This window comes from Danio aesculapii, chromosome 6 (assembly GCF_903798145.1).
Source record: "Danio aesculapii chromosome 6, fDanAes4.1, whole genome shotgun sequence".
NCBI lineage: Eukaryota > Metazoa > Chordata > Actinopteri > Cypriniformes > Danionidae > Danio > Danio aesculapii.
In genome coordinates this window covers 35,456,223-35,481,682 of record NC_079440.1, presented here as the reverse complement: position 1 = coordinate 35,481,682, position 25,460 = coordinate 35,456,223, and the positions used below count along the sequence as shown (strand labels likewise).

The 25,460-nt window shown below is 32.3% G+C and overlaps 2 protein-coding genes across 2 annotated transcripts in view; one reads left to right on the top strand and one right to left on the bottom strand.

Annotated features, from left to right (window-relative positions):
• adcyap1r1b (adenylate cyclase activating polypeptide 1b (pituitary) receptor type I) overlaps nucleotides 1–4,249 on the top strand; it is a 57,523-nt gene extending 53,274 nt beyond the window's left edge. Inside the window, exons 9-14 of the mRNA XM_056460079.1 lie at nucleotides 560–620; nucleotides 708–777; nucleotides 860–951; nucleotides 1,041–1,170; nucleotides 1,411–1,452; nucleotides 3,190–4,249. Of these exons, the coding sequence (XP_056316054.1) occupies nucleotides 560–620; nucleotides 708–777; nucleotides 860–951; nucleotides 1,041–1,170; nucleotides 1,411–1,452; nucleotides 3,190–3,378 (584 nt within the window). The 3' untranslated portion in view covers nucleotides 3,379–4,249. The remainder of the gene's footprint in view (nucleotides 1–559; nucleotides 621–707; nucleotides 778–859; nucleotides 952–1,040; nucleotides 1,171–1,410; nucleotides 1,453–3,189) is intronic.
• Nucleotides 4,250–12,321: 8,072 nt separating this feature from the next.
• ghrhrb (growth hormone releasing hormone receptor b) overlaps nucleotides 12,322–25,460 on the bottom strand; it is a 71,985-nt gene continuing 58,846 nt past the window's right edge. Inside the window, exons 5-13 of the mRNA XM_056459077.1 lie at nucleotides 23,869–23,966; nucleotides 23,631–23,763; nucleotides 19,193–19,346; nucleotides 18,366–18,426; nucleotides 18,166–18,235; nucleotides 17,586–17,677; nucleotides 17,188–17,317; nucleotides 13,538–13,579; nucleotides 12,322–13,453 (exon numbers count right to left, since the gene is read on the bottom strand). Coding sequence (XP_056315052.1) covers nucleotides 13,271–13,453; nucleotides 13,538–13,579; nucleotides 17,188–17,317; nucleotides 17,586–17,677; nucleotides 18,166–18,235; nucleotides 18,366–18,426; nucleotides 19,193–19,346; nucleotides 23,631–23,763; nucleotides 23,869–23,966 — 963 coding nt within the window. The 3' untranslated portion in view covers nucleotides 12,322–13,270. The remainder of the gene's footprint in view (nucleotides 13,454–13,537; nucleotides 13,580–17,187; nucleotides 17,318–17,585; nucleotides 17,678–18,165; nucleotides 18,236–18,365; nucleotides 18,427–19,192; nucleotides 19,347–23,630; nucleotides 23,764–23,868; nucleotides 23,967–25,460) is intronic.

Genomic DNA, 25,460 nt, shown 5'->3' with positions numbered 1-25,460 from the left:
CTGAACCTTTGGGAAACAAAACAATCATATACGTTGTTCAGGCCTGATTATAAAGTAGGTACAAGCAAACAGCCTTTTACATTAATGAAATATGAATACTAAGGTTGTTGTTACCTTGAAGCCGATAACGATGTCTCGTGATTAGTGAGGGCAACAGCGCTCTGCTTTAAGTCCACATTCAGTTCTTCTTTAATCAAGTAGTATTCATGGCGTTCGTGTGATTAATAAGAAGATCGTTTGCGACCTCTGCTGGTCAAAACAATCATTACCACATTGCTGTTTAGCAGGCTGCAGTAAATCGTGTTTCTACTGTGAATTGTTGCGGGACGCTTTGAAAGTCATGACATGTTAGAAAGGAAATTGCTACATAAACACCGTTTTTTTAACCTAGGAACAACCAACCGCAACATAATATGCTTAAATATGCCAATTAAGCATTATTCAATTAAATATGTGCAAATTTACTTACATTTCTGTAAAAATTCTGTAAAAATCAGTGATCATATTGAAATCTACAGCATATATTGAAATTGATGTTGTTTGACCCTATTTTTTCCAGGTACTCCAACAATATGTGTGACTATCTGGGCTGTTTTAAGAGCTCATTTTGACAACATTGGGTAAGACCAACTATTTATGTAGAGTGTCAATAATTAATGTGTTATTTTTAGTTTAATAAAATGAATGAATGGGTTGTTTTGCTGCAGTTGCTGGGATATTAATGACAATGCTGCCATCTGGTGGGTGATTAAGGGTCCTGTTCTAGCCTCTATTATGGTAAATATTCCATCTCAAAAGACTTTGCATTGATTAATTCAGTAGTAAATATTGACAACATCTCTTGTCTTTTTCATCACAGATCAACTTTATACTGTTCATTGGCATCATTATAATCTTGGTGCAGAAGCTGCAGTCTCCAGACATCGGAGGGAACGAGTCCAGCATTTATCTGTCAGTCATATACATGTTAATTTGATATGTAGGATTGACAGTATTCTGTTGATGTGTGGAGTGTGATCGATGTGTTGTTTGATTGGCAGGCGTCTGGCTCGCTCCACTCTGCTCCTCATTCCCCTGTTTGGCATCCACTACACCGTCTTTGCTTTCACTCCAGAAGATGTCAGTAAGAGGGAAAGGCTGGTGTTTGAGCTCGGTCTTGGCTCTTTTCAGGTATAATGCTTGATTGTATTACTATTTTGAGGCAATTTTGTTTTTTCATTTAATATTATATGTATGCTATTCTGCATAATATGTTTATAGTGTTTTAGTAAATATATAGAGCCTATGTGAATTGCAAAACTATATGTATTTAGCTTTTGTTTATCTATGCAGATATTTTTTAATTATTAAGATTGGAATAGATGCTGCTTTTTTCACTGTTTAATAAACCATTTTCATTTATCTTTTCAGGGTTTTGTTGTAGCTGTCCTTTACTGCTTCCTCAATGGAGAGGTAAGTCATTTACAGGTGATTTTAACAAAAAAATCTAGTGATGCATGGAGAAATAAAAAAAAAGGTTTGAGTAAAAGTGTTGTAATGTGACAAAAAAGTGAGACAGATAAGTTAATAATTTTATAACTAACAAAATTACTTGAATAATTCAGTTGAATAAAATCATCAAGGAAATGTCTACAATTTTATTATTATTTTAAAATTATAATATAATATTATAATTTTATAATATAATAAATATTTTATATTATTATAATATTATTTTGTTAATTTTATAATATTATAAATATTATATATTATTATAATATTATTTTATTAATTTTATAATATTATAATATAATAAATTTTATTGTAATTTTTTTACTTTATTAATAAACCTTTAAGCGAGCCTCTAAATACTACTTTTAATGAAAAAAGTATTTGTTTATTATAATTTCATCAATTTATCAATCGATCAATTTTATATTAATTCCTCCAATAAAGCGGATTTAAAAGATGAAGTTAAGATGAAATGAAGAGTTCATCTTGTGTTCTGTTTCTCTCTGGAGGCATTTAAAACTAGATATTTAAAATTACATTTATTTTATTCTAAAATTATTATTTTGTTATTGTTGTTTTAATTAAGTTTCCAATAAATTAGTATTTTTATAAATTCTAAAAAAAAAGTTTTTAGAAAGAATTTTATGTGAATATTTTTTTTAACATTCAATACATTTTAAATCATATTTTATTTTAGAAAAATCTAACCTGCATTCTTTTTAAAGAATGAATTCCTCAATTAAATTTTTCCCTTATAAATTAAATACATTTTAATCAGATTTTATGTCTACATTTCTATAAGAAATCATTTTAACTTGCATTTTGTTTACAAATGTCTCTAGATGACATTTTATGATCAATTCTTTAAAGAACAAAGAAACAAACCTCCAACTTGCACCTCCAACTTAAAAAGGTCTCTGGAGGCTCTTTCTCATTTTAACAAAACAATATTAGTATATTATAATTTAATCGATTAATCGATTGATTAATTTTATCTTAATTCCTCCAATAAAGCGGATTTAAAAGATGAAATTAAGAGGAAATGAAGAGTTCAACATGTGTTCTATTTCTCTCTGGAGGCATTTAAAACTAGATATTTAAAATTACATTTACTTTGTTATTGTTGTTTTATGTTTCAAATAATTTATTATTTTTAGAAATTATAATAAGAAAAACGTTTGATTGTGTATACCATTTGCGTAAGGAAATTAATAAATTAAAGAAAGTATTTTATGTTTTATGTATTATTTATTTTTCATATATTTAATACATTTTAAATCATTTTTTTGTATAAAAACTAATAAGAAAAATCTAACCTGCATTCTTTTTAAAGGATAAATTCCTCAATTTTATTTTCCCTAATAAATTAAATACATTTTATTTTCATTTCAATTTTAATCACATTTTATTTGACTACATTTATAAGAAATCACTTTAACTTGCATTTTGTTTACAGATGTCTCCAGATGCCATTTTATTTATATATTAAAAAAAAAATCCAACTTGCACTATTTTATGGAAAGAAAAATGTCTCTGGAGGCTCTTTCTCATTGCACTGCTCATTAAACCAGCCTTCCATATAAATTATTAACCAGACCCATTTAAAATTCAGGCCTCTCCATAACCAGCATGTAAAAACATCTGCAGCTCGCCTGTAAGATCCAATATCAGCTTAATAACGCTGTGAATTCCCCCAAGGTGCAGTCCGAAATCAAGCGAAAGTGGCGCAGCTGGACGGTGAACCGCTACTTCGCAGTGGACATGAAGCACAGACACCCTTCTCTGGCCAGCAGCGGAGTCAACGGGGGAACACAGCTCTCCATCCTCAGCAAAAGCAGCTCACAGATCCGCATGTCCAGCCTTCAAGCCGAAACACCAGCCACATGAGCGCTCAGACCCACTAACTGAAGGCCAAACACCTTAGAGCGACATCCCATAATCTACAGTGCGTCAACAACATACAGGTCCTGTTTCTTCTTCGTTTGAGTCCGTATCGTGTCGGTTGAAGTTGTAATATCTGGCAACCGTCAGCTGTAATATCTGGCAACAGCCAATAGATGCCAGGATTTCTCTCTGGGAAATCTGAGGAGGTCGCAAACGGTGTTCTATTTTCTGCGGCTGTTGGATTTGATATGAACCGAAAGAAATTACTTACGAAGGAAACAAAAGACTCCGAATCTGTAACTGTGAGGTGTTTAGGATGCAGTTTTATGTACATATAAAAAAAACCCAGTCACGTTTTCTTTTTTCTGTCTATGAAGAATTGTGAAGATTTCGCGTTAGTTATCGTCAAACAGAAGCAGTTGGTCTGGATGAAGACAGTACCAAGTGGAAAAAGTCATTTTTGAAAGGAGAAGAAATCACATTTTTGGCCCAAATGAGCTAATGAACTGAGTTCCTGTTCCTAACATGAATTTAATATGTAAATAGTTTCATATATTGTAACTGTAGGATGAAGGGAATGCAGGGAAAAGACAATGAAGATGATCTAGTGGACAAAGTTTGTGAACGCTTCTTGGATACGTTGAAGTCCTGGGACTTAGGCTACAGTATTTCCAGAACTGGCATTTGAAACCTCTTTAAAAGAGTAACTGTTTTTTTGTTTGTTTGGTTGTTTGTTTGTTTTTTACTGAGTGAATTCCTCTTCTATTTCTTGTGGTTACATATATATTTTAAATAGCCGTCAGTACAGAAAATGTCAATTAAAATATAACAATGCAGCAAACATGTGCCACATACCACAATGTTTGGCATATAAGCTGGGTATATATATATATATATATATATATATATATATATATATATATATATATATATATATATATATATATATATATATATATATATATATATATATATATATGTAATGTGTGTGTGTGTATGGGGAAAGAAATCTTCCCCACACGTTATCAATGTAATATCAGTGAATTTATAGCAGTGAATTAATTATTTACCTTTCTTTACACCACTTTCTGAAAGCTCATAATTCTTCATGATGTTTGACATCTTGCTCATTTTGTAACTTAATGTCGTAAAACTGTACGAATAGAGCACTTTCAAAATTCCAAAGAGAATTTTTTTTGGGATATTTGACCCCCTAAGACGTCATCTGCCGTACTAGTTTGCAATTTTCGCAACTGATGTCATTCCATAGCTATATAAAGATCTTTTTTAAGTGCCTTTTTTGCACAAAAGAGACAATTATTTGGGTTTTCAAAGATGATCTGCGATGCTTAACACATTACCGCATTTGTCTGTGAAAGAGCTTTTTTTTTTTTTTTACAATTCAGTGAACCAAGAAGCCTTCAGAGAAATCAAAATAGTTTTATTCTGTCAACAAGCCTTCAGTTTTTTTTGTTAGTAAATCTAAAGTGCAAAAAGATTGTCATGCATAATTTGGTATGAAAAAAATATATGGGGAATTTGAGAAAGAACACTTTTTTTTTCATGATCCGTTAACATTTTTATCCCCAGTTTAATAATTGTTTACATACTGTAACCTCCCTTTGTTAAGCATAGCTATTCTTATTAAACAAATGCCTTGGTTTTCAAACGATAACTGCAAAAAGAAAAGGCACACAAGGTCAGAGCTAATGTTTTATATGATTGTTATTTATTTATATGTGAAATGATGTTGTAATATAGATTTTTGAGCATTTATTGAGCATATACAGTGGGAAGTTTAGTGTTCATTTACTCATTCACTATTATTTTCAACAAGCGATAAGGTGGATCCTGTAATGACCTAAATATGATCATTTATTGTAGTTTGTGTATTATATATTTTCCAAAAATCAAGCTTAGATTAACTTTAACATCTAATTTTAATGGGGAAAATTTTGCAGCAACATACTAAATAATACATACAGTATAAGGACTAGATGTTTATATAAAAAAAAAAATACGTAAGTATTTTATCTTTTGCCACAAGACAAAATAAACAGTTTTTGAATATTCTTTATAAATTCTCAAAAAGGAAAGTTAGATGTTTTTTTTTTTTTTTCCATTTATTAAAAGGATCAATATTGGTTCCCATCAGTTATCAATTCCTTTATTTATTTAAAGAATATTTCGATAATACATTTTTTTCTTGCTATAAAGGATGTTTCTTGCAAATAAAAGTATATTTACATTTTAAAAGTTCTTCATGGAAAAGTCAATGCCAATAATAAAAAAAATGAGTGTAAAAAAATGAGTGTATTTATTAAAGTCTCTAATTAAATGACACAATCAGTGTGATTTATCATTACACTGAGTCAGCAAGCTTTAGCAATACATTGTGGACACTTTAGAGCGAAATAAATGACAATAAATTCTCTATGTTTGTGTGTGTAAATGTTAAAGTACCACAAACGCTAAATAGTGTATACCAGTGGCCATTCAACAGATCATACACTGGGATTTATTTAAAATGCACATTTCTATCATACTTAATTGTTGACTAAAGAGCTAATGTTGTTTGAACATGTTTTTCCAACATCACCGTCTGTTCATCTTAAACAATGCATGTTTTTCCTGTGATTTAGAAGACGCTAACACATACAAAGAAAGTGAGTGACTTCTTATTAATGTGCAGCAATATTGTTGTTCAAGACAAAAAGAAAAAAAAACTAGGGCCAACAAGCATGTGCACTTTCTCGAAAACACATCACGACTATTTTTAATATATTCGGTTAATTATTACAGTACGTTTTGTATAGATTTAGTACATTTAAACACCTCTCTAATACCTCTCATCTAAAGGAGTTGGATGGCAGCACATATTTGTACATAAACCCACCCAAAACTAGAAAACCTGCACATTTTATACCTCTTACAACATTCGACAGACATTATAGTGATGCTTCAGCACATGTGCCTGCAGTTTCCATTCCAATTTCCCAGTTATGATTACATATGTCTTAGAATATACATTTGAAAATGGGGCTGATGATGAAATGAAGTGAGCGGTCAGTGTTACACGGGTATGGAGATAACAATGTGTGTTCTTTTTATATTTGATTACAGAGCAGAAATGACATTTGATGAGTTTTTTCTTGTAAATTGAATTGTTTGAAAATGTATGATAACTAGTATTGTAGAACAAGCTATGGATTTTGATGTATATATAGCTAAATATATAGCTAACATTGTGATATGGATGGAGAGGCAAAACACTTAATGTCACCATGCAAACTACATGTGAAAAACTACATGTGAAAGTCTTATTTAAAGCTTCAGCATACAGTATCAGAAAATACGTCTAGTACAGTATTTAGAATGTTAATATTACTGTGATTTGGGAGACTTGTAAATGACAGTAGATTTCTTTGAATGTTCTAGATGATGTTAACTACAGCCGAACTTGCTTTAGTGGAAAGTTGCTAGCTTTTTATGTAGTTTTTTTTTTATCTTTGGTATATTTTATGTCACTGATTGTAATGTACAATGTCATTTTTTCTGTTTTGATGTGTGTGTATGGTATATCATGGACTTATGTTTTGGAAACATCATTAAATGTTTTTTTCTTTTTTTTTTTGAAAACGAAGTTGTACTTGCAATTTTCTATTTATCAATCTTGCTCGAAAGATACCAGCAATATATAATATACCCTACCTGACAAAAGTCTTGTCGTCAATCTCAGTTGTTAGAGCAAGAAACAGTAACTTGACTTCAAGTTGATCATTTAATAAAGTAGCACAAGGTAGATTTTTCCGATGATCGTCTGTTGAACTGCATCCCAATCATCACAAACACAGCAGAAGACCTGTTGAAGCATGGACCCAAGATTCTCATAGAAATCAGTCAAGTTTGGTGAAAGAAAAATCATGGTTTGGGGTTACATTGAGTATGGGGGTATGCGAGAGATCTGCAGTGTGGATGGCGTTATCAACAGCCCGAGGTATCAAGATATTTGTGCTGCTCAATACATTACAAACCACAGGAAAGGGCAAATTCTTCAGCAAAATAACACTCCTTCTCATACTTCAGGCATCACATCAAAGTTCCTAAAAGCAAAGAAGGTCAAGGTGCTCCAGGATTGGCCAGCCCAGTCACCAGACATGAACATTATTGAGCATGTCTGGGGTAAGATGAAGGAGGAGGCATTGAAGATAAATCCAAAGATTCTTGATGAACTCTGGGAGTCCTGCAAGAGCACTTTCTTTGCCAGTCCAGATGACTTTATTAATAACTTATTTAAGTAATTGCAGAGATGCACCATGAATTTCTATTCTACACTGTACAATATTTCTGTTAAGTGACAAGACTTTTGTCTAAACAAAGTCAGACCTTACTGTCCTAATTAAATAATTAAAAATCAAGGCATGATCATATTTTATTTTGGTAAAATAAGCGTAATCTAGAGGCCTTTGCCTTTCATATAAGCCACTTCTGATACCAAATGGTCAACTAGGAGTCAAGTTTTTATTTGTTGTTCCTAAAACTTGGACAGACGACAATACTTTTATCAGGTGTAGGGGCAGTTAAAACTGTAGATTTAAAAAAAAGATAGCATTTTAATAGGATTTATATACAATCTGGAAAAAAAATCACAAATTATTGGTGAAATAATATTCTTTCGTCATTTAGAGCAATAGATATTTTATGCAAAAATAAAATGACAAACTTACTCTGATCTCTGAACAGTACTTATTAAACACAACAGAACAAATAAATCCTCATGTTAATTTTCATTGTATTTAATTGATAAAAAATAAAACATCTTGCTGACAAACTGGTAAAACCTAATAGTTTCAGTGGCAAAATATAATGTTTTAAAATGACAACTCAATTAAATAGTATTTGTGGGCTGCGCAGTGATCATATAAATCAGTGTTTCTCAACCACGTTCCTGGAGGAGCACCAACACTGCATGTTTTGGATGTCTGTCACGTCCATTACAGGTCTTTCAGTCTCTGCTAATGAGCTGATGATCAGAATCAGGTGTGTTTGGTTAACGAGAAAATGTGAAAGCAGGTTGTCCTTCAGGAACATGGTTGAGAAACACTGCTATAAATAAAGCGGTCTTAAAATAAGCAATCGAATTGTTTTTGTCTTTCACCCAAAACTACATTCATATATATTAATACAGTAATAATGTCATAAAGCACAAAATAAAGATATTTACTCCACACATTTAACAAAACCAGTACACATCTGATAACTCAATACGTTAAGGCAGGTTGGTGAATGTAACAACAACACACACAATTTAGACAATGAGAATCTAGAACTTTTGCACAAGCAGAAAAGACAATACACAACACAACATTCAAAACAATCGGAGAATAAATAAATTTGACCATATACCATGACCACAGTGTCAGAAAGTTACAGATGTTCTATTGACAGTGGACATAAAAGCATACCGTACCATACAGCTCAGTGGAAATGGGGCATAATTCAGTTTTTACATCATGTTTGGATGATTTAAATTCTTAGTCCCACATAGTCAAAACAGCATATAGTATAATAATAATAATAATAATAATAATAATAATAATAATAATAATAATATAGTGAATTAAGAGTAGCATAGGTACAAATAAATTTGTTTAAAAATTACTATTAATTAAACTAATTATTCATATTAATTAAACACTATATACATTATCAAAACACCGAATAACAGAGCGGAAAACATTAAACATCAGGTCAAATCTACTACAAGCAGCAAGTATATTTACAAATACAATAAGCAACAATAAAACATGTTGAAAGCAGAAAACATTTCTACCAACAAGGAACTTTACAGTGTAGTGCTCCAGATGTGTGCACTGCAAAGCAGTCCTAAATAGGGCATTTTCAAAACACTATTATTCATTATTATTAAACCGTTATATTGTGTTAACTGTCATATACTATGTCAAATACTTGATGAATTCTGTGAATTTATTGTCTCACAAAACATTTTCCTTTGCAATGAATCTAATCTAATTAAATTTATTTATAATAAATAAAATATCTTGAAAATAGCCGCTATTTAAGAAACAAATGAATGCTTTGTGTCCTGTAGAAATGTTATATTTCTTTATACATACAGGGCCAGTGCACTGTGCAATATGGTGCCTTGAAACACATTTACAAATATATGAAGATGCTTTAATGAATAGGAAAATACCTTTAATTGTTAGCTATTATTTGTGGAAATCCAAAAATGAGGTCTCTGTTTACTGTAAGGCAGTTTGTTGTTTAACATCAAGGCAATTTTAACTAAAAGTCTCAAATGACAAATGATGGAGTGATAAATATGACTTACAGAGCAATATGTCTTATAAAGTTCAGTTGTGATCATCATTTTCTACACTAAGCATTTCAGCTGCATATAATGTGAGTAGATCACGAGAATCACAAAACTGCGCAATAAAAAAAAAGTGTCAGTAATATTTAATAAATAATATGATTTGTGCTTTTGCATTGTGAATGAGTTACAGTGCTCATATTTCAGTGGTGTGTAATAAAGAAAAAATGTCTTTGGACATCTTCAATGCATGACATTTGCATGAATATTTATATATTTTTTTTGTATTTTCTTGTTTACAGAAGAGTTCTTTAAATTTGGTCCTTATGATTTTAAGCTTCATCTACACCAATTCAGATATTCAGATCTGGAAAAAAAACTGTGTTTTAAAATGCTCTCTGTAAAGTTAAAAAGGTTGGACTAGGATAACAGAAGTATTTGAAAAACGATGTCGAGTCATGTGACACATTCTAACAATAGATATCAATGGCCATGTACACAGCACAGCTAAATTCTGTTGTTACTTTCCACCCACACACAGTTTAATTATTTATAAAAGATTCAATATCTAAATTAACTTATGGCAAATGCGGGTAGTGACAAAATTCTGTGTACTGTGGACTGAGCAGAACTGAACGATTAAGTCTTAAACTGCAAAAAAAAAGTCAATCCGCTTTAACTGCAACACTTAACAATAATGTTGTATTAGTTAATGTTAGGTAATGCATTTACTAACATAAACAATCAATGCACAGTACATTTATTACAGTATTTGTTCATGTTATTTAACATTAGTTAATGAAAATACAGATGTTTTATTGTTAGTTCATGTTAACTCACAGCGCATTAATGTTAACAAGCATGAATTTGAATGTTAATAATGTATTAGTAAATGTTGAACTATGATTAATAAATGCTGTATAAGTATTATTCTTGATTAGTTCATGTTAGTAAATACATTAACTAATGAAACCTTTATGTAAAGTGTGATAATAATTACATTATAAACAATGCTGGGTTTCACACAATGTATTTCTGTTTGGACAACATGCATGAGTTAAGTTAAATTATTAGTTTTTTTTTTACTAATTTAAGTGGATTAAACAAAACAATTAGGTTATCAAAAAACAATCCTCAAAAAAGGTGTTGCTTTAGCTCAACAAACAGTAAACGTAATTTTTAAAAATGTGTTTAGATATTACATTTTCTTAATTCAACTTTTCTAATCAAAATATTACAATTATTTATTATATAGTATGTTTTAATTTATTTATTTATGGCCCAAACTTGACTATTTGTGTTTACCAGGATAGTTAATGTTAGCCATTCTGAATGACAAGGTTTATAAATAGCCATAATGATTAATATGTTATATGAGGTAATATGTTTAAAGCATAAATCTAATATATATTCTCTAATTCTCTAAGTCCAAGCAAGAATATTACATCAACATATCAAGATATTTTTGCTCGTCCAACATTTTATTAACTGGTATTTTTGCAGTGTAGTGACATATTTAAAAGAGTGGTCTTAAGTTCCTGTGTATGCTGTGCCAGAAATCACACAAAAATAAGGTACGCATTCACTCGTTGCCAGATCAAACAAAAAGCAAATAAAAACAAACCCATACAAAAAAATTTACTGCACCAGTAACTGCATAATTTAAAAAGTTGGTTCACACCAAAAAAATTATCATAATTTAGCATTTACACCCCTGACTTGTTCCAAAACAGTTCCATTTGTTGTTGTTGTTGTTTCCAATAATGTCAATGATTGCCGGTTTCCAACATATTCAGTTTTTTTTTGTGGTTCAATAAAACAAAAACAAAAAAACAACAACAACAAAAAAAACCTCAAACTGGTTTGAAACATCTCAAGGGAGAGTAAATGACAGATTTCTTTTTTTTTTTTGGGTGGGGGGGGGGGGGTGATGCTTAATACTGTATATATTGCTTATAATAGGCAGACACTTAAAGAATGCACTCTAAAAAACAACCATAATAACAAACACAAAACCTAATGTCTCTGTTGGCAGAGGATTGGTTTAAATCAGAGATGCCCAAACTAGGGCCGTGGGCCCATAATAACCTTTGATTTGGCCCGACATCCCATCTGAGAAGAGAATGGGAAGAATGATGGGGATGGTTTAGATATTGTTATTTGTAATCTAATGTAATTTTTTTGTGTGTTTGTTTGTTTTATTGTTAAAAGCTAGCTGAAAATAAATGTTTCAATTAAGTGGTGTGAATTAATCAGATTTAGTTAAAATGTACAATGCATAATTATTAGCCCCCCCCCCCTGAAATATTAACCCCCCTGTTTATTTTTTCCCCAATTTCTGTTTAACAGAGAGATTTTTTCAACACATTTCTAAACATAATAGTTTTAATAACTCATTTATAATAACTGATTTATTTTATCTTTGCCATGTTTGACTAGATATTTTTCAAGACACTTCTATACATACTTCTGATAATTTTAACCTTAAAATGGATTTAAAATAATTTAAAACTGCTTTTATTCTAGCCGAAATAAAACAAATAAGACTTTTTTTCAAAAGAAAAAATATTATCATACATACAAATGTCCTTGCTCTGTTAACATCATTTAAGAAATATAAAAAAAATAAATAAATTCAATAATTCTGACTTCAACTGTACATACTGTCACCCGATGGATAGATGACAAATCAAGGCAAAGGCAGATTCTGCTTGATGATTGTAATTAGCATTATAAATCCAATTGTTTATGCTTTTATTGCAATAAGTTATCATTTTAAATGTTATACTGCATTAGTTATATGATATAAAATTATGTTTTCTGAAAAATTAAGAAACTACCCATGCCCATGGCAACTTTAATGTAAAATAGTTTGGTATATTTACTTTCGGCCCATGGCTCTCAATATTTGGTTTTTGGCCCTTTATACGAAAAAGTTTGGGCACCCCTGGTTTAAATTGTCAAACATAACAAAAGTTTGTTTGTTGTAACTTGTCAAAAATAGCAGATGCTAACTGCATGACATATGATAACTTTGATATGGTTACCACAATGCCTGTCAGTCACTGCCATTTCAGGTGTCATATTTCATACCAATGTATAACATTAATTGTGTCAAATAGGTAATCTAATATTTAAATGTGCTTGTCACTCCTGAAAATGTGTTAATATAGTGTACGTGGCCTATATTTTAAGTAAATTCACTTTGATTTTGTGTTGCTAAAGATAAATTCTACTTTGTACAATCATAATATTACAAGCATTTAAGAGTGATAGAACATTTCGGAATAGAGATTAAGTTTGACCTGAATGAAGGTGACATATAAATAGCATTGAGATTTTTTAACATATCATGTATAGTAATTTCAGCTTTTTCTGATGTTTCAATGTGGATGGGATATATTTAAAAAGCAGTTGAAAACACTTGCAGACAGAGAGCATTTTAAAACAAAAAAATCTGTTTTCAGATGTAGTCTAAAAGTCTCTTAGTCTACTAGGTTTCAGAAAGAAGAAATATCAAAAGGTAAACAAGACATGAGATGAATGCAAAGCCTGCTTTCAGACGGTGGACACACTGTTGTGGCACTCGGTTAAGGGCAGCTCCTTAGGGCTGGATTTCTCTAAAACAGAGATTTGTGTGACTGTGCTGCTCTCTGTAAAGAGGGTTCGTCTTCTCTTACTGTATCTCAAATAACTTTGTGTTTGCCACTTCCACAGTCTCTTCTTCAGCTCCGCTTGTACCTGAAACACAAACAAATCCATTTGCATTTGGGAAACAAGATGGATTTCTTGTTTCACACAGAAACAAATAAAAGTGTGACTTACCTCGCCATTGAGAAAACAGTATAACAGAGCCACAACAAAACCCTGAAACATAAAGAAATATAATACAAAGTCAGTGAGGCTGCATTAACAATCACAGTACAGGAACGGCTCAATTCATAAAACAGCTTCAGTAATTTGCAGTAATCTGCAGTTTTATATTATAATAAATTATATTATATTATATTTTATTATATTATATTATTCACTCATTCATTTTCTTTTCGGCTTAGTCCCTTTGTTATTCTGGGGTCGCCACAGTGGAATGAACCGCCAACTTATCCAGCATATGTTTTACACAGCAGATGCCCTTCCAGCCGGGAAACATCCATACACATTCATTCACACACACACACTCATAAACTACGGTCAATTTTAGCATACCCAATTCACCTGTACCACATTTCTTTGGACTTGTGGGGAAAAACGGAGCACCTGGAGGAAATCCACACGAACACGGGAGAACAAACTCCACACAGAAATGCCAACTGACCCAGCCGTAGCTCAAACCAGCAACTTTCCTTATATATTATATTATATTATATTATATTATATTATATTATATTATATTATATTATATTATATTATATTATATTATATTATATTATATTATATTATATTATATTATATTATATTATATTATGAAGAAAACGACTGTAAACTGAAGGAAAAACAGTCTAAATGTGGCCATGAACCACAAAATCAGTGTTATGTTGAACAGGTTTATATTGGCAATAGCCAAAAATACATTGTATGGGTGATGATTTATTTTTATGCCAAATGCCAAACATTGTTAAACTATTTAATAAACTGTAGATATTTTGTAAAATTCTTAACTGTAAATATGTCAAAACTTACGTTTTAGATTAGTAATATGCATATTACATTTATTGTACTTTAAAGGCGATTTTCTCAATATTTAGTTTTTTTTTTTTTGAATCCTCAGATCACATTTATTCAAATTGTTGTATCTCGACAAATATTGTTCTATCTAACAAAGTATACATCAATGCAAAAAAATATTTATTCTGCTTGCAGGTGATATAAAAATCTCAATTTGAAAACACTGAGTACGTTTACATGGACACCAATAATCCAACTTAATTACGATAAAGACAATACTCTGATGTCTACCATGTAAACAACAATTTTTGATTAATTTAATCCAACGAAAGTCATAATCGAACTAAACAGAAATCGAATTAAGACAAGTGGAGTATGCAGATTTCAGTGGCATTATTAAAGTGCAGTACAGACATCTAAACACCTTAATCAAACTATGTCATGTAGGATTTTCACCACATTTTCCAGCAGGATAGTCTATACACACATGGCGGTTTAACACTATTCTCTGCACCAACGGAGTCAGTGAATGACCACAGACACCTGCAGAATGAAATGTAGAGTTTTTTTTTCCTAATATGGCATGCTTTATCAAATTCTACAAAACAACATTCTTCGAACAGTTCATACTCGCATCCAATATCTCATATGTCACGGGGGCATGCATGAAATGTTCCAGAATGAAAGTGAAAGTGCCAAACTGCAGTTAAAGTCGACAAATTAAGAATAAAACACCTGAAATTACATGATACTCTAGAGGAAACGTGGATAGCGTGGTGACGCAATGACAACAATTAAATGATGTGCTATAACATGTAAAACAGGATCATGACAGGAACATTGAAAAAGCAACTCATGTAAACACCCTAATCATATTATTGTCTTATTCAGATTAAGTCAAACAATTTGATTACTGATGTAAACTTATTGAGTCTGGTTTTGTGGCCTATGGTCATAAATCAGTAACTAATCATGTTAAAATGTTTTACATTTTCTTGTAATAAGTAAGGCAAGGCAAGGCAAGTTTATTTATATAGCACATTTCATACACAGTGGCAATTCAACGTGCTTTACATAAACAGGAATAAAAGAAACAAGTATAAGAGAAATAAAAACAAACATAAAAATGGTAAGAATAAAAATAAAATAAAATAAATAAAAATAAAAGCTGATAAAATGTGTTATAAAAGAATTAAAAAGAAGAGAAAAACATAGTAGTTCGATCTGTCGGACGTAGCACAGTGCTCATTCAGTAAAGGCACAGCTAAACAGATGTGTTTTCAGTCTTGATTTGAATGTGCCTAATGTTGGAGCACATCTGATCATTTCTGGAAGCTGATTCCAGCAGCGAGGGGCGTAGTAGCTGAAAGCCGATTCACCCTGCTTTACAGTAAATGTAATGCATATGGTAAGTTAAGTCTGTGTGCATAGTTTTTCTTATAGAAGCTGTTAACATGTTTTATGTAAATTGATCATTTTTTGAGGTCTGGAGCAAGTGAAATTATCTGTGAAATTTGAAGCGATGTCTGTTAAATGTTTTAGGTTATGTAATAAGTATGTAGTTAATTAAAGAAATTTGTTATGACGATACAAAGTGAACACATGTGCTAAGCAGCTCAGCCTCCAAGTTATTATTATTATATCATAGTATAGTAAAGTATAGTATAATTCAATATTTACTAATGATATATAAATATAAAATAACCACAAAAGAAGAATAAAAAATGTCCTGCTCAAGCTCATCTATACTTTATAAAGGTAGTGAATCGCATGAAGCTGGTTTCATGATAGGGTTTATTTAAAGGCAAATCAAAATTTAACCTATTATTTAAAAAAAAATCCTGACCACCTATTGTCTTTGAGCACAACTGCACTTTCGTGAAACTTTATTGGAATGCAGTTAAATTCATTTCGACAGTGGAAAAGAATACATATTCACCAGATTAATAAAACAGTGCCTAGAAACATACCGAAAAATATACAGAGCTGAACATCTCTGCACAGGAACTCTGGTTGTCAGATCAAAGTTACAATAACAGTTGACAAATGAACACAATAAATTGCTGTTGCACCAAACACAAAAGATATTAATCTCAGAGAAGACAGTCCATGGATTTTATTTTATTTTGGATATTTGTTTTGGATTTCCTACAGCTTCTTACCTGCCCAATTATAGGTAAGTCTGTGTGAACTGCTGTGATTGTATAATATGAACACACAGTCATTGAATAATGTATTTCATTTGTTTTTGTTGTTTTTACTAAACTCTATAATCCCCCAGAACACTTAAAATATTCACAAGGGACCATTCTATGCACAATTAACCCAAGATTGTGTGAAAGCCTGTTATCTTAAACCACTTTAGTTTTAAGCAATGTGAAACTAAACAGCCCTAGTTGAATTAACAGAGAACTTCAGGTTCTTTTTTAATTCAAGTATGGCTTTTAGTTTCTCCAACACAATGGCTTTCCATGTAATTTTCTAGTGAAGTCAACTAGATTGGATTTGAAGTGTGATATCTTTTTAACAAGCATGTTTCTCATTTTGCTGTCAAAAAAGAAGAAAAAAAAAATACAAGTATATGCCTATGGAACAACAGCACATTAAGTAAAGGATCAGGATGACAAAATATTTGTGGGTGAACTATTTTTTTAACGTACAGAATATCATGTAATATATTATACTGTTAATTAAACAATTTTCCAAATGGTGAGCATTAGAAATCAGTGAATTTCATTGCTGCACACTTCAAAATGAAACATTTTATTACACGTTTTGAGTTTATCTTTCATTAGCATGGTTGTACACACCTGAAAGGGTCCCAGGCCGAGCTCAAGGAAGTGGCGAGCATTTTCTCCTGTGTTCTCTGGGAGGAAGGCAAAGACCATGTAGTGCATTCCAAACAGAGGGATCAGGAAAAGAGTAGACTTGGCCAGTCTCCTACAGGCACACATAACATTCGGCATTAATAGCAAATATTACTTATTTGTGGAGAAAGTAATTAGTAAGTGCTGTAAATGATAGTAGATTTAAAAACGTGGTAACATTTAAAATCCTTTTAACTCATTAATGAAGTTGATAATCAGATTCATTACCATTTTGCTTTGATTCTACAGGTCTAAACGAACCCATAATGCAAAAAGATTCTGAATATATTCTAAAGATTAAATAGCTTCAGTTTGGTTTAAGTGTGCATTTCAGGCCTTACATGAAGTGATTGGTATCACCGCCACCCATTCCTGGAGACTTCAGCTTTTGTACAAGAATCCGGATCACATTTATGAAGATTAAGAAATTGATCTAGACAAAAAAAAAAAAGAAAAAAATCAAATATTATTTGAAACAATATAATATAATTCTATTGCCGTTAGAGTTTTCCACCATATTCCACATTTAGTCTCACATATTTGATCAAATCAACTGCTTTACTGTAGCATATACTGTACAGGCAGAACTGTTTCTAGGCATAAGCAAACTAGGCAGTTGCCTCCCAGCAAACTAGGTAGACAATAAACACAATTTTTCAAAAGCAATTTTTAAATGGCACACAAATTGACACCTAGACACCTAGGTGTTAATTCATGCATCACATTGTGCTACCAACAGTATAAATTAATAGGGTTGTAGTTTTGGATAGGTTTGGGTGATATTTTGGCCTCACATTACACATTGATGCTGCTAAAACAATCTGATGGGTAGCATAAAACTAAGTAACTCGGGTGGGGGTAAACAATAGTAATCTCGCCTTGGATGCCAAAAAATCTAGAAATGACCCTGTATACACGTACCAGAAGAGACACAGTGATCGGTCCTTTGATGATCCACCAAAAGTAAGCAACTTCTGTGTCATCCCAACACCTTTAACATTCACATTAATTAATTACTCATACAAAGTATGCATAAGTGTGTATTTCAATATACAACACCATAAATCAAATATCAGTCTCACAGTATATAGTCACAATATCTGTGATTCATCTGAACTCACCCATTGTTATCAAAAAAATTCCTTGCTAGAACCCAGATGGTCAATATTAGTGTGGGTAGACCTACAGGACAGAGACAGCAGAACTGAATCTGAATAAACAAACAGCAGGCTGTAAAATGATTAAACATGCTGAAACATTAAGTTAGGTTTCATGTCTTCTGTGAGAGCAACCATCATTTTAATAACAATAATTCAAAAACGGTTTGATTTTCAGTTTCACCTTGTGCCTACAGGTGTCACCAATGGAACACAATTCAAAAGGCCACACTACAATAAGCAAGTTAAACAACGATACTACACTTAAAACGTATTAGGAAACCAATCAAGAACTCTTATTAAAACCATTATTAATATTTTTAATGATGACTTAAAACAATTTTTTGTTGATGCTGAAAATATTAGAGGCCTAAGAATTTGGCACAGAACTATATGCATGTAGCATTTTTTAATGTTAATAATCATATTTTATATGGGTAAGAAATTGATATGAACGTTTTTTTTCTAAATCAGCATATTAAAATGACTTACGAAGGATCATGTGACACTGAAAACTGGGGTAGGCCTAATTCTGTTTTGCCATGGATAAAATTAAATTTGAAAACATATTCATTTCATAAAACATTTTAGTAATCCTTTTTAATTGGAATTACATTTCAAAAATTACTATCTCAGCTGTATTGCTTTAGTGAGCATAAGATATCTTATTCAAAATGTTATAAATGTTATTAAATATTTTACTTATTTTCTAAGTTAGAAATATGTAACCATTGTATATCATATTACAATATGTTCTCAAGCACTACACTTAGTACACATATTACACTTACCCCAGCCAATAAGTATATACCACCAGAAATACTTCTTCTGAGAGACAAAAGTCAGTGCTAGAAGAGTCTGCAGATACATTCCTTCAACCAGCAGCCAGAAGTAGTTCGCCAGAATACTGAACTGAAAGAAAGCCACTGCTGCCTTGCAAGAAGTCTGAAAAAGAGGAAGACATTCAGAATTTTCTATTAGTCAGTACAGATTCTTCAATGGAACACTTTTAGAGTTGAGAAATTGTGTAGGGCTGATAAGAATTAGCACAAAAACCTCACAAAGCAGGGGGAAGAACAGTGTGTAAGAAGTGTTTTTTATACTTCAAAGAAGGTGATTGTGAGCTGTAGCGGAGGCAGATCTTGAAAAGTATGCCTTTAAGGCACCAGTGAATCGGCTGATACTAACAGGGTGGAAAAATGGGTGCAGAAATGAGAAGCTAATGCTGGCAGAAAATGGATTCCAGGGTTTTGCTTATAAATTGCCAATGGTAAACAGTTAATCCCCGTGTTCATTCGCTGGTGTTGCACCATACAATACACTGTGAATCCTTGAACCCCAGGTTAATATTTGCGATGTCATTGTCACTGACTGGATGAATCCAGCAGGCGACCTATATAAATAAAGGCTTTAGCATTGTGTGCATCCTCTTTTGACATATTTCTGCCTGAACTAACAAGTTGATCCTGAACAGATTTTTCAGTCTATAAAAAAGAACGAAAATCTTTCTGTTTTAATCAACATGTTTTCTGTCACTATTTGACACTTCCATCTTTGAGAAATAAAATGTTTATTCAACCTATTTGTGTGATCGACCTGTTTGTGTTCTTGTCCATAACATGAAAATATATGGTTTGCGGTTGCAGCTACGTTAGCATCCAGCAGTAAGATGCAGTTAACACTGCACAGTGGTGCCATTTCATTAACCTGGTTAGAAAGCAATGCTAAGCCTATTTCTAAATGAACTGTTTAGATGAACACGTGTTTGTTTTAAATTTAAAAGTCTAGCTGGCCCACTTGCAGTTTTGTAGCTGTTAGCTTTTATTTAAAAAAATGCTAACATCTAAAAGTAGCTTTTTTTGGTTTTGTTTTGTTTTCTTTAACTATCTTTCTTAACAAGATTTTATTATGACATGTGTAAGTACATATATGTTATCATTTAGATAGCTTTAGAATGATCATGTTGGATTTTGTTGATTACAGTACACTATAAGTGGATTTTAGCATAAACTGCAATGGGGAGATTAAGTGCTGGATTTCATAAATTTACAAACCCACTAAATGACATGCATGTAGCTGATGAACTGGGAGAGGAGCAGAATAAACTGTTATCAACAAAATAGGGCTTGTGAGCATTTATAAATTATGGCTCTAGCAATGCCATACAGTATTTTATAACTTTTTCAGCCAATACTGTAATTTGTTTTCTTGAATTAACTTTTAAAGAACTACAGGCTAGGTAAGAATAAAGCATTGACAAAATGAGTAAAATTAAAAGTGGCCTTTACAACTACAATAAACCATTTGAAAACATTACTTTAAAAAAGGTAGATTATTTCAAAATAAAAGACTAGTTTTCTCATCTGAGACTGTTTAGAGCCCTTCCGAGCTGCCCTTCAACCCATGATTGTTCCTGCTAATGTCCACTATATCCTAGATTGTTTTCCGCAAAACGTTAATTTCTCTTCAGCTGAAAAAAAAAAAAAACATGAACATCATAGATGACTTGGGATGAGTAAATTATCTTTACATTTTATTACACTCAAGTGAACTAATCCTATAGGCACAACGTGAAGTCATCAAATTAAGCTTACAAGGATTATTATTGCCACTTCCACAGACATCAGTGTGTACTTTACAGACTTTAAATGCTTTTTCTTGAAAAGCTGTGATTAAGCGCAAATTAGAAAGCATGTGTTCACCGACCATGAGGGCTTTGTTTTGATGGTACTTTTTAAAATTCATATTTTCTATTTATGTTTTTATTTAGTTTTTAGACAGGCACCTATTCACCTGGGACTTAATTATCACATGTGAGCACAACTATTTTCTCATTAGTTAGAGTGCATATCTTTCTACTCTGAAAGAGGGCTCCGAGCTTGAAACATGACCCGAACCAGAGACCCTTTTCCTTTTCAGTATGGGATAAAGAAAAGATGAAGAGTGAGGATTTTAAGGTGAAGGAGGGATGAAAAAATGTACCCATTTACAGTGGGTAAAAAAATGATTGAACGCATCATCATTTGTCACAATTTGTCACTTGTTATTTCTAAAGGTGCTGCAGACTTTAAATTTTCACCAGATGTTGGTAAAACCAAAGTATTCAATGCAAAGAAAACAAAACTGATTAGATTAAACAATAAGTTACATGTAATAAAATGAAATGACACAGGGAAAAATTATTGAACACATAAAGGAAGGGAGGTGTAAAAAGGCATGGAAACAGCAGCTAAAATCTCTCAGTTGTTACAAAGCAACATTGCCCTTCATCAGTGTAAATTAATATTAGCTGATTCAGTCTTAACAACTACAATACATTACCAGTCTGATGAAACCAGAGTGGACATTTCAACAAGACACTGAACCCAACACACAGCCAAGAAAAATGGTTTGAGAAAAAGGAAATAAAGCTGCTAGAATGGTCCAGCCAATCACCTGACCTGAATCCAATAGAAAATAAGAACAAAAGATTAGAGTTGATAAAAGAAACACACAGAACTGTCAAGATGTGAAAACTCTAGAAGCTGTCATTAACAAAAAAAAGCCTTTTATACAAATTATTAAATACATTCAGCAGTTCAGTAATTTCTTCTCTGTTATTACACATAAAAAATCTCTTTTTTTGTATGTTTGGATTTGTTTTCTTTTTTTATCAAAATCTGGTACAATTTCATGTCAGCAGCAGCTTTAGACATACATTTACCCGGAAGAAAAAGTTGTGACTTGTTCAATACTTATTTTAGCCACTGTAAACCTAAATGAACCAAATAAAGCAAGAAAATCACCAGGTTTCTTAAAAAAAACAAAAAAACAAGCCATGCATGGAAAAAAACAACCTTAGTATTGGTAGAGGGTTAATTTACTATTAGGATATAGTTTGCAGAATTAGTAGCTTCTGTCATGCAGTCGCCAAAGCCACCTAGTTTGTCAGGACCCACACATACCTGCTTCATCATAAAATAGTATTTGAAAATAAAATTAGTAAGTCCCAAATCGTAATATGTTGAAAAGTGTATACCAAAGATTCCTGGATGGTTTACTATTTCCGGTAAAAATTTTAAGTGTTTATACCAATCCATACTCTAACCTCTGATATTGCTCACAGTACATTGGCGTTGGATGTGAACTACAAACGCGGATGAAAAAGTGTAAATAAACTACAAACATGACTACAAACAAGACCACCCGTCAAGTAGAGAGGTTTCGGTAAAGATGTTTGTATGACTATTAACCTAGGAAATATTTAAATAGCATTTTCTGTGTTATATTTCATCTGCAACAACAATACTGAACTAATACAAAAATGTGTTTGGACATTAACGTCTGAATGCATTATTATCCAAACACCTGAGGAGATTTCTCTGCATGAAAGACTTATGAATGGGAGATTATCCTGCTGCTGCTTCTCCAATAAGGTAAGAAATTAAATATGACAGAAATGTGGATGATGTGTGGATGATTGACAGGGCTTATAACTAAGCAACATAAAGATCTGTTAATGAGGAAGTATGTCCAAAAGCTTGCATACTCTTCTGTTGCACACTCAAAAGTATATATTTTTCCTTCACAAAAAGTACATACTTTTAGGGCATAGTATAAGTATGTGAATTGGGATGCAGCAACCCATTTCACAATCACCCGATTTCTAATGATCATCACCCGTGCACAGAGACACACACACACAGTATAAAGAGCACCTCCTTTTACTCTGCCACTGTCGGTCCTGATGCTCACACCAACCCTTCCCTAGCTATAGAGTTTCCAGATTCCTGCGCTCTGCCTGTTCCAATGCCTCTGTGTTGCCAGTTGTCTATATCTTCCTGAATTCCCTCTACATGTGTCGCGTGTATCCCCTACTCCTTCCTTGTATGCTCAACCCTTTCAGTTATAACCACTATAGATTCAACTGTTCAATAAAACATTGTTATTCACCCATACTCTTGTGTTCAGCCCGCTGTGTGTTGTGATACTTTCAAAGTACTACCTTTTAGTCAGTATATACAGTATATAGAGAATCATCAAAATAAAGTTTTAACAGATTTTAAGCAGAGAGTTTACCAAAACTTTAATAAGCATTAACTGGCATGGCAAGGCTATAAATAGTCAACAGAACGTCTAAAGGGAACAACAAAATAAAGTGTTATCAAAATGAGCTTTGACAATTCATTGGAAAGACATCTATGAAAAAACTAATTCTCCTTGAGTGTGTGACAGCTGGTGGTTTCTCACTGTTGACATGAAGCAGTGATCCAGATTCTCATCAGCAAAGAGAACTGCATCTTTGATGAAGATTGCGCTGGCTCGCAGGATGAAGGATGCAAACAGATTGATGTGAATATAGTTTCTGGTGCAGTGGAACTTCCTGTTTTGAATGGAATAAAACAGATTGCCAAATTAAACAACAGATTTTCACACTGATTAATCCTTTTCAAATTGCTGCTGAGCTTAGAGAGGAATTTTGCATTACCTGAAGACTGTAAACACAAAGATGGCAGTGATGAGAGAAATCAGAGAGGTGGCGTAGCCTGCAGTGTACACTTGTCTGAAAGTGGCATAATATGTGGTCTGGAACAAATCCAAAGAGAGAAAGAAAAAATATGTGAAGTTATTTCAATTATTACTCCAATTTCAACTGGTGCATTTTTTTGTCACTCAAAAAGTAACATTTTCTTGTTATTCTTGAGACACAAGCAGAAAAAATTGTTGATAAATCCATTTAAACATGAATGGTTTCACTCAAATGAACGTAGCAATTTGTTTTTGTGAACAATTTACATAGAAATTCTGCTCAGAACTGGTTCACGACATTTGTTATGTAACATATGCATTTCAAATGAATCTACGTGCTAATGTTCTGCTTGATCGGCTCAGGTTTAATCAAGCACATCACTTTTCCCAGCTTGACAAGTCCTACCTAACAAGAGCGGGAAGAGACAAAGTTGAACAAATGTCAGCATTAACATTCAGAATGCAGTAATTGTACATTCATTAAGCTGCAGCACACATAAAAAGGACATTATATTATATTATTTAAAAAATAAGCTTTTATCTGCTAGACTGCTGGGTTTGGTTCTTAATGATAATAATTCTAAACCAGTAGATTTCATAAATCACAAAAAAAAGTCTCACTGCTTGAGGTCAAAAGTATTATAGATGTTATAATCGAGGTTGTAGTCAACCATTGATAGTGTGAAGAAAAATGAATAAAGAATGTATAAAACAGTAGTTATACTCTTCTTCATTCAAGGGCAGCAAATAAGAAATATTCAAATCCATATTTGGATATTTTTGGCAATATCCAAAAATTATTGCAACAAGTTCATGAAAAACTGAAAACATACAGTGGGTATGGAAAGTATTCAGACCCCTTAATTTTTCACTCTTTGTTATATTGCAGCCACACAGCACCCCATATTGACAGAATTGTTGACTTTTTTGCAGGCTTAATAAAAAGAAAAATGGAAATATCACATGGCCCTACGTATTCAGACCCTTTGCTGTGACACTCATATATTTAACTCAGGTGGTGTCTATTTCTTCTGATCACCCTTGACATGGTTCTACACCTTCATTTGAGTCTAGCTGTGTTTGATTATACTGATTGAACTTGATTAGGAAATCCACACACCTGTCTAAATAACACCTTGCAGCAGGGGTGCCCAAACTCGTGCTGCGTCCCAATTCGCATACTATCCGTCCTTAATAGTATTTGAAAGTATAATTAGTATGTCCCAAATTGTGGTATGTTGAAAAGAGTATGCCAAAGGTTCCCGTATGGTTTACTATTTCTGATAAAAACTCGAAGTGTAGAAGCGTCCATACTCTAACCGCTGATATTGTCCACAATACATTGCGCGTAGGATGTGAATTCGATTTAGAACTACAAACGCGGGTGAAAAGTGTAAACAACACAAACATGATGGATGCGCGAGACCAACCGTCAAGTAGAGAGGCTTCGGTAAAGATGTTTGTATGACTGTTAATTAATATCTAGCCCACTGGAACATGTTTGTATCGCGTTTTCTGTGTTATATTTCATCTGCAACAACAATACTGAAC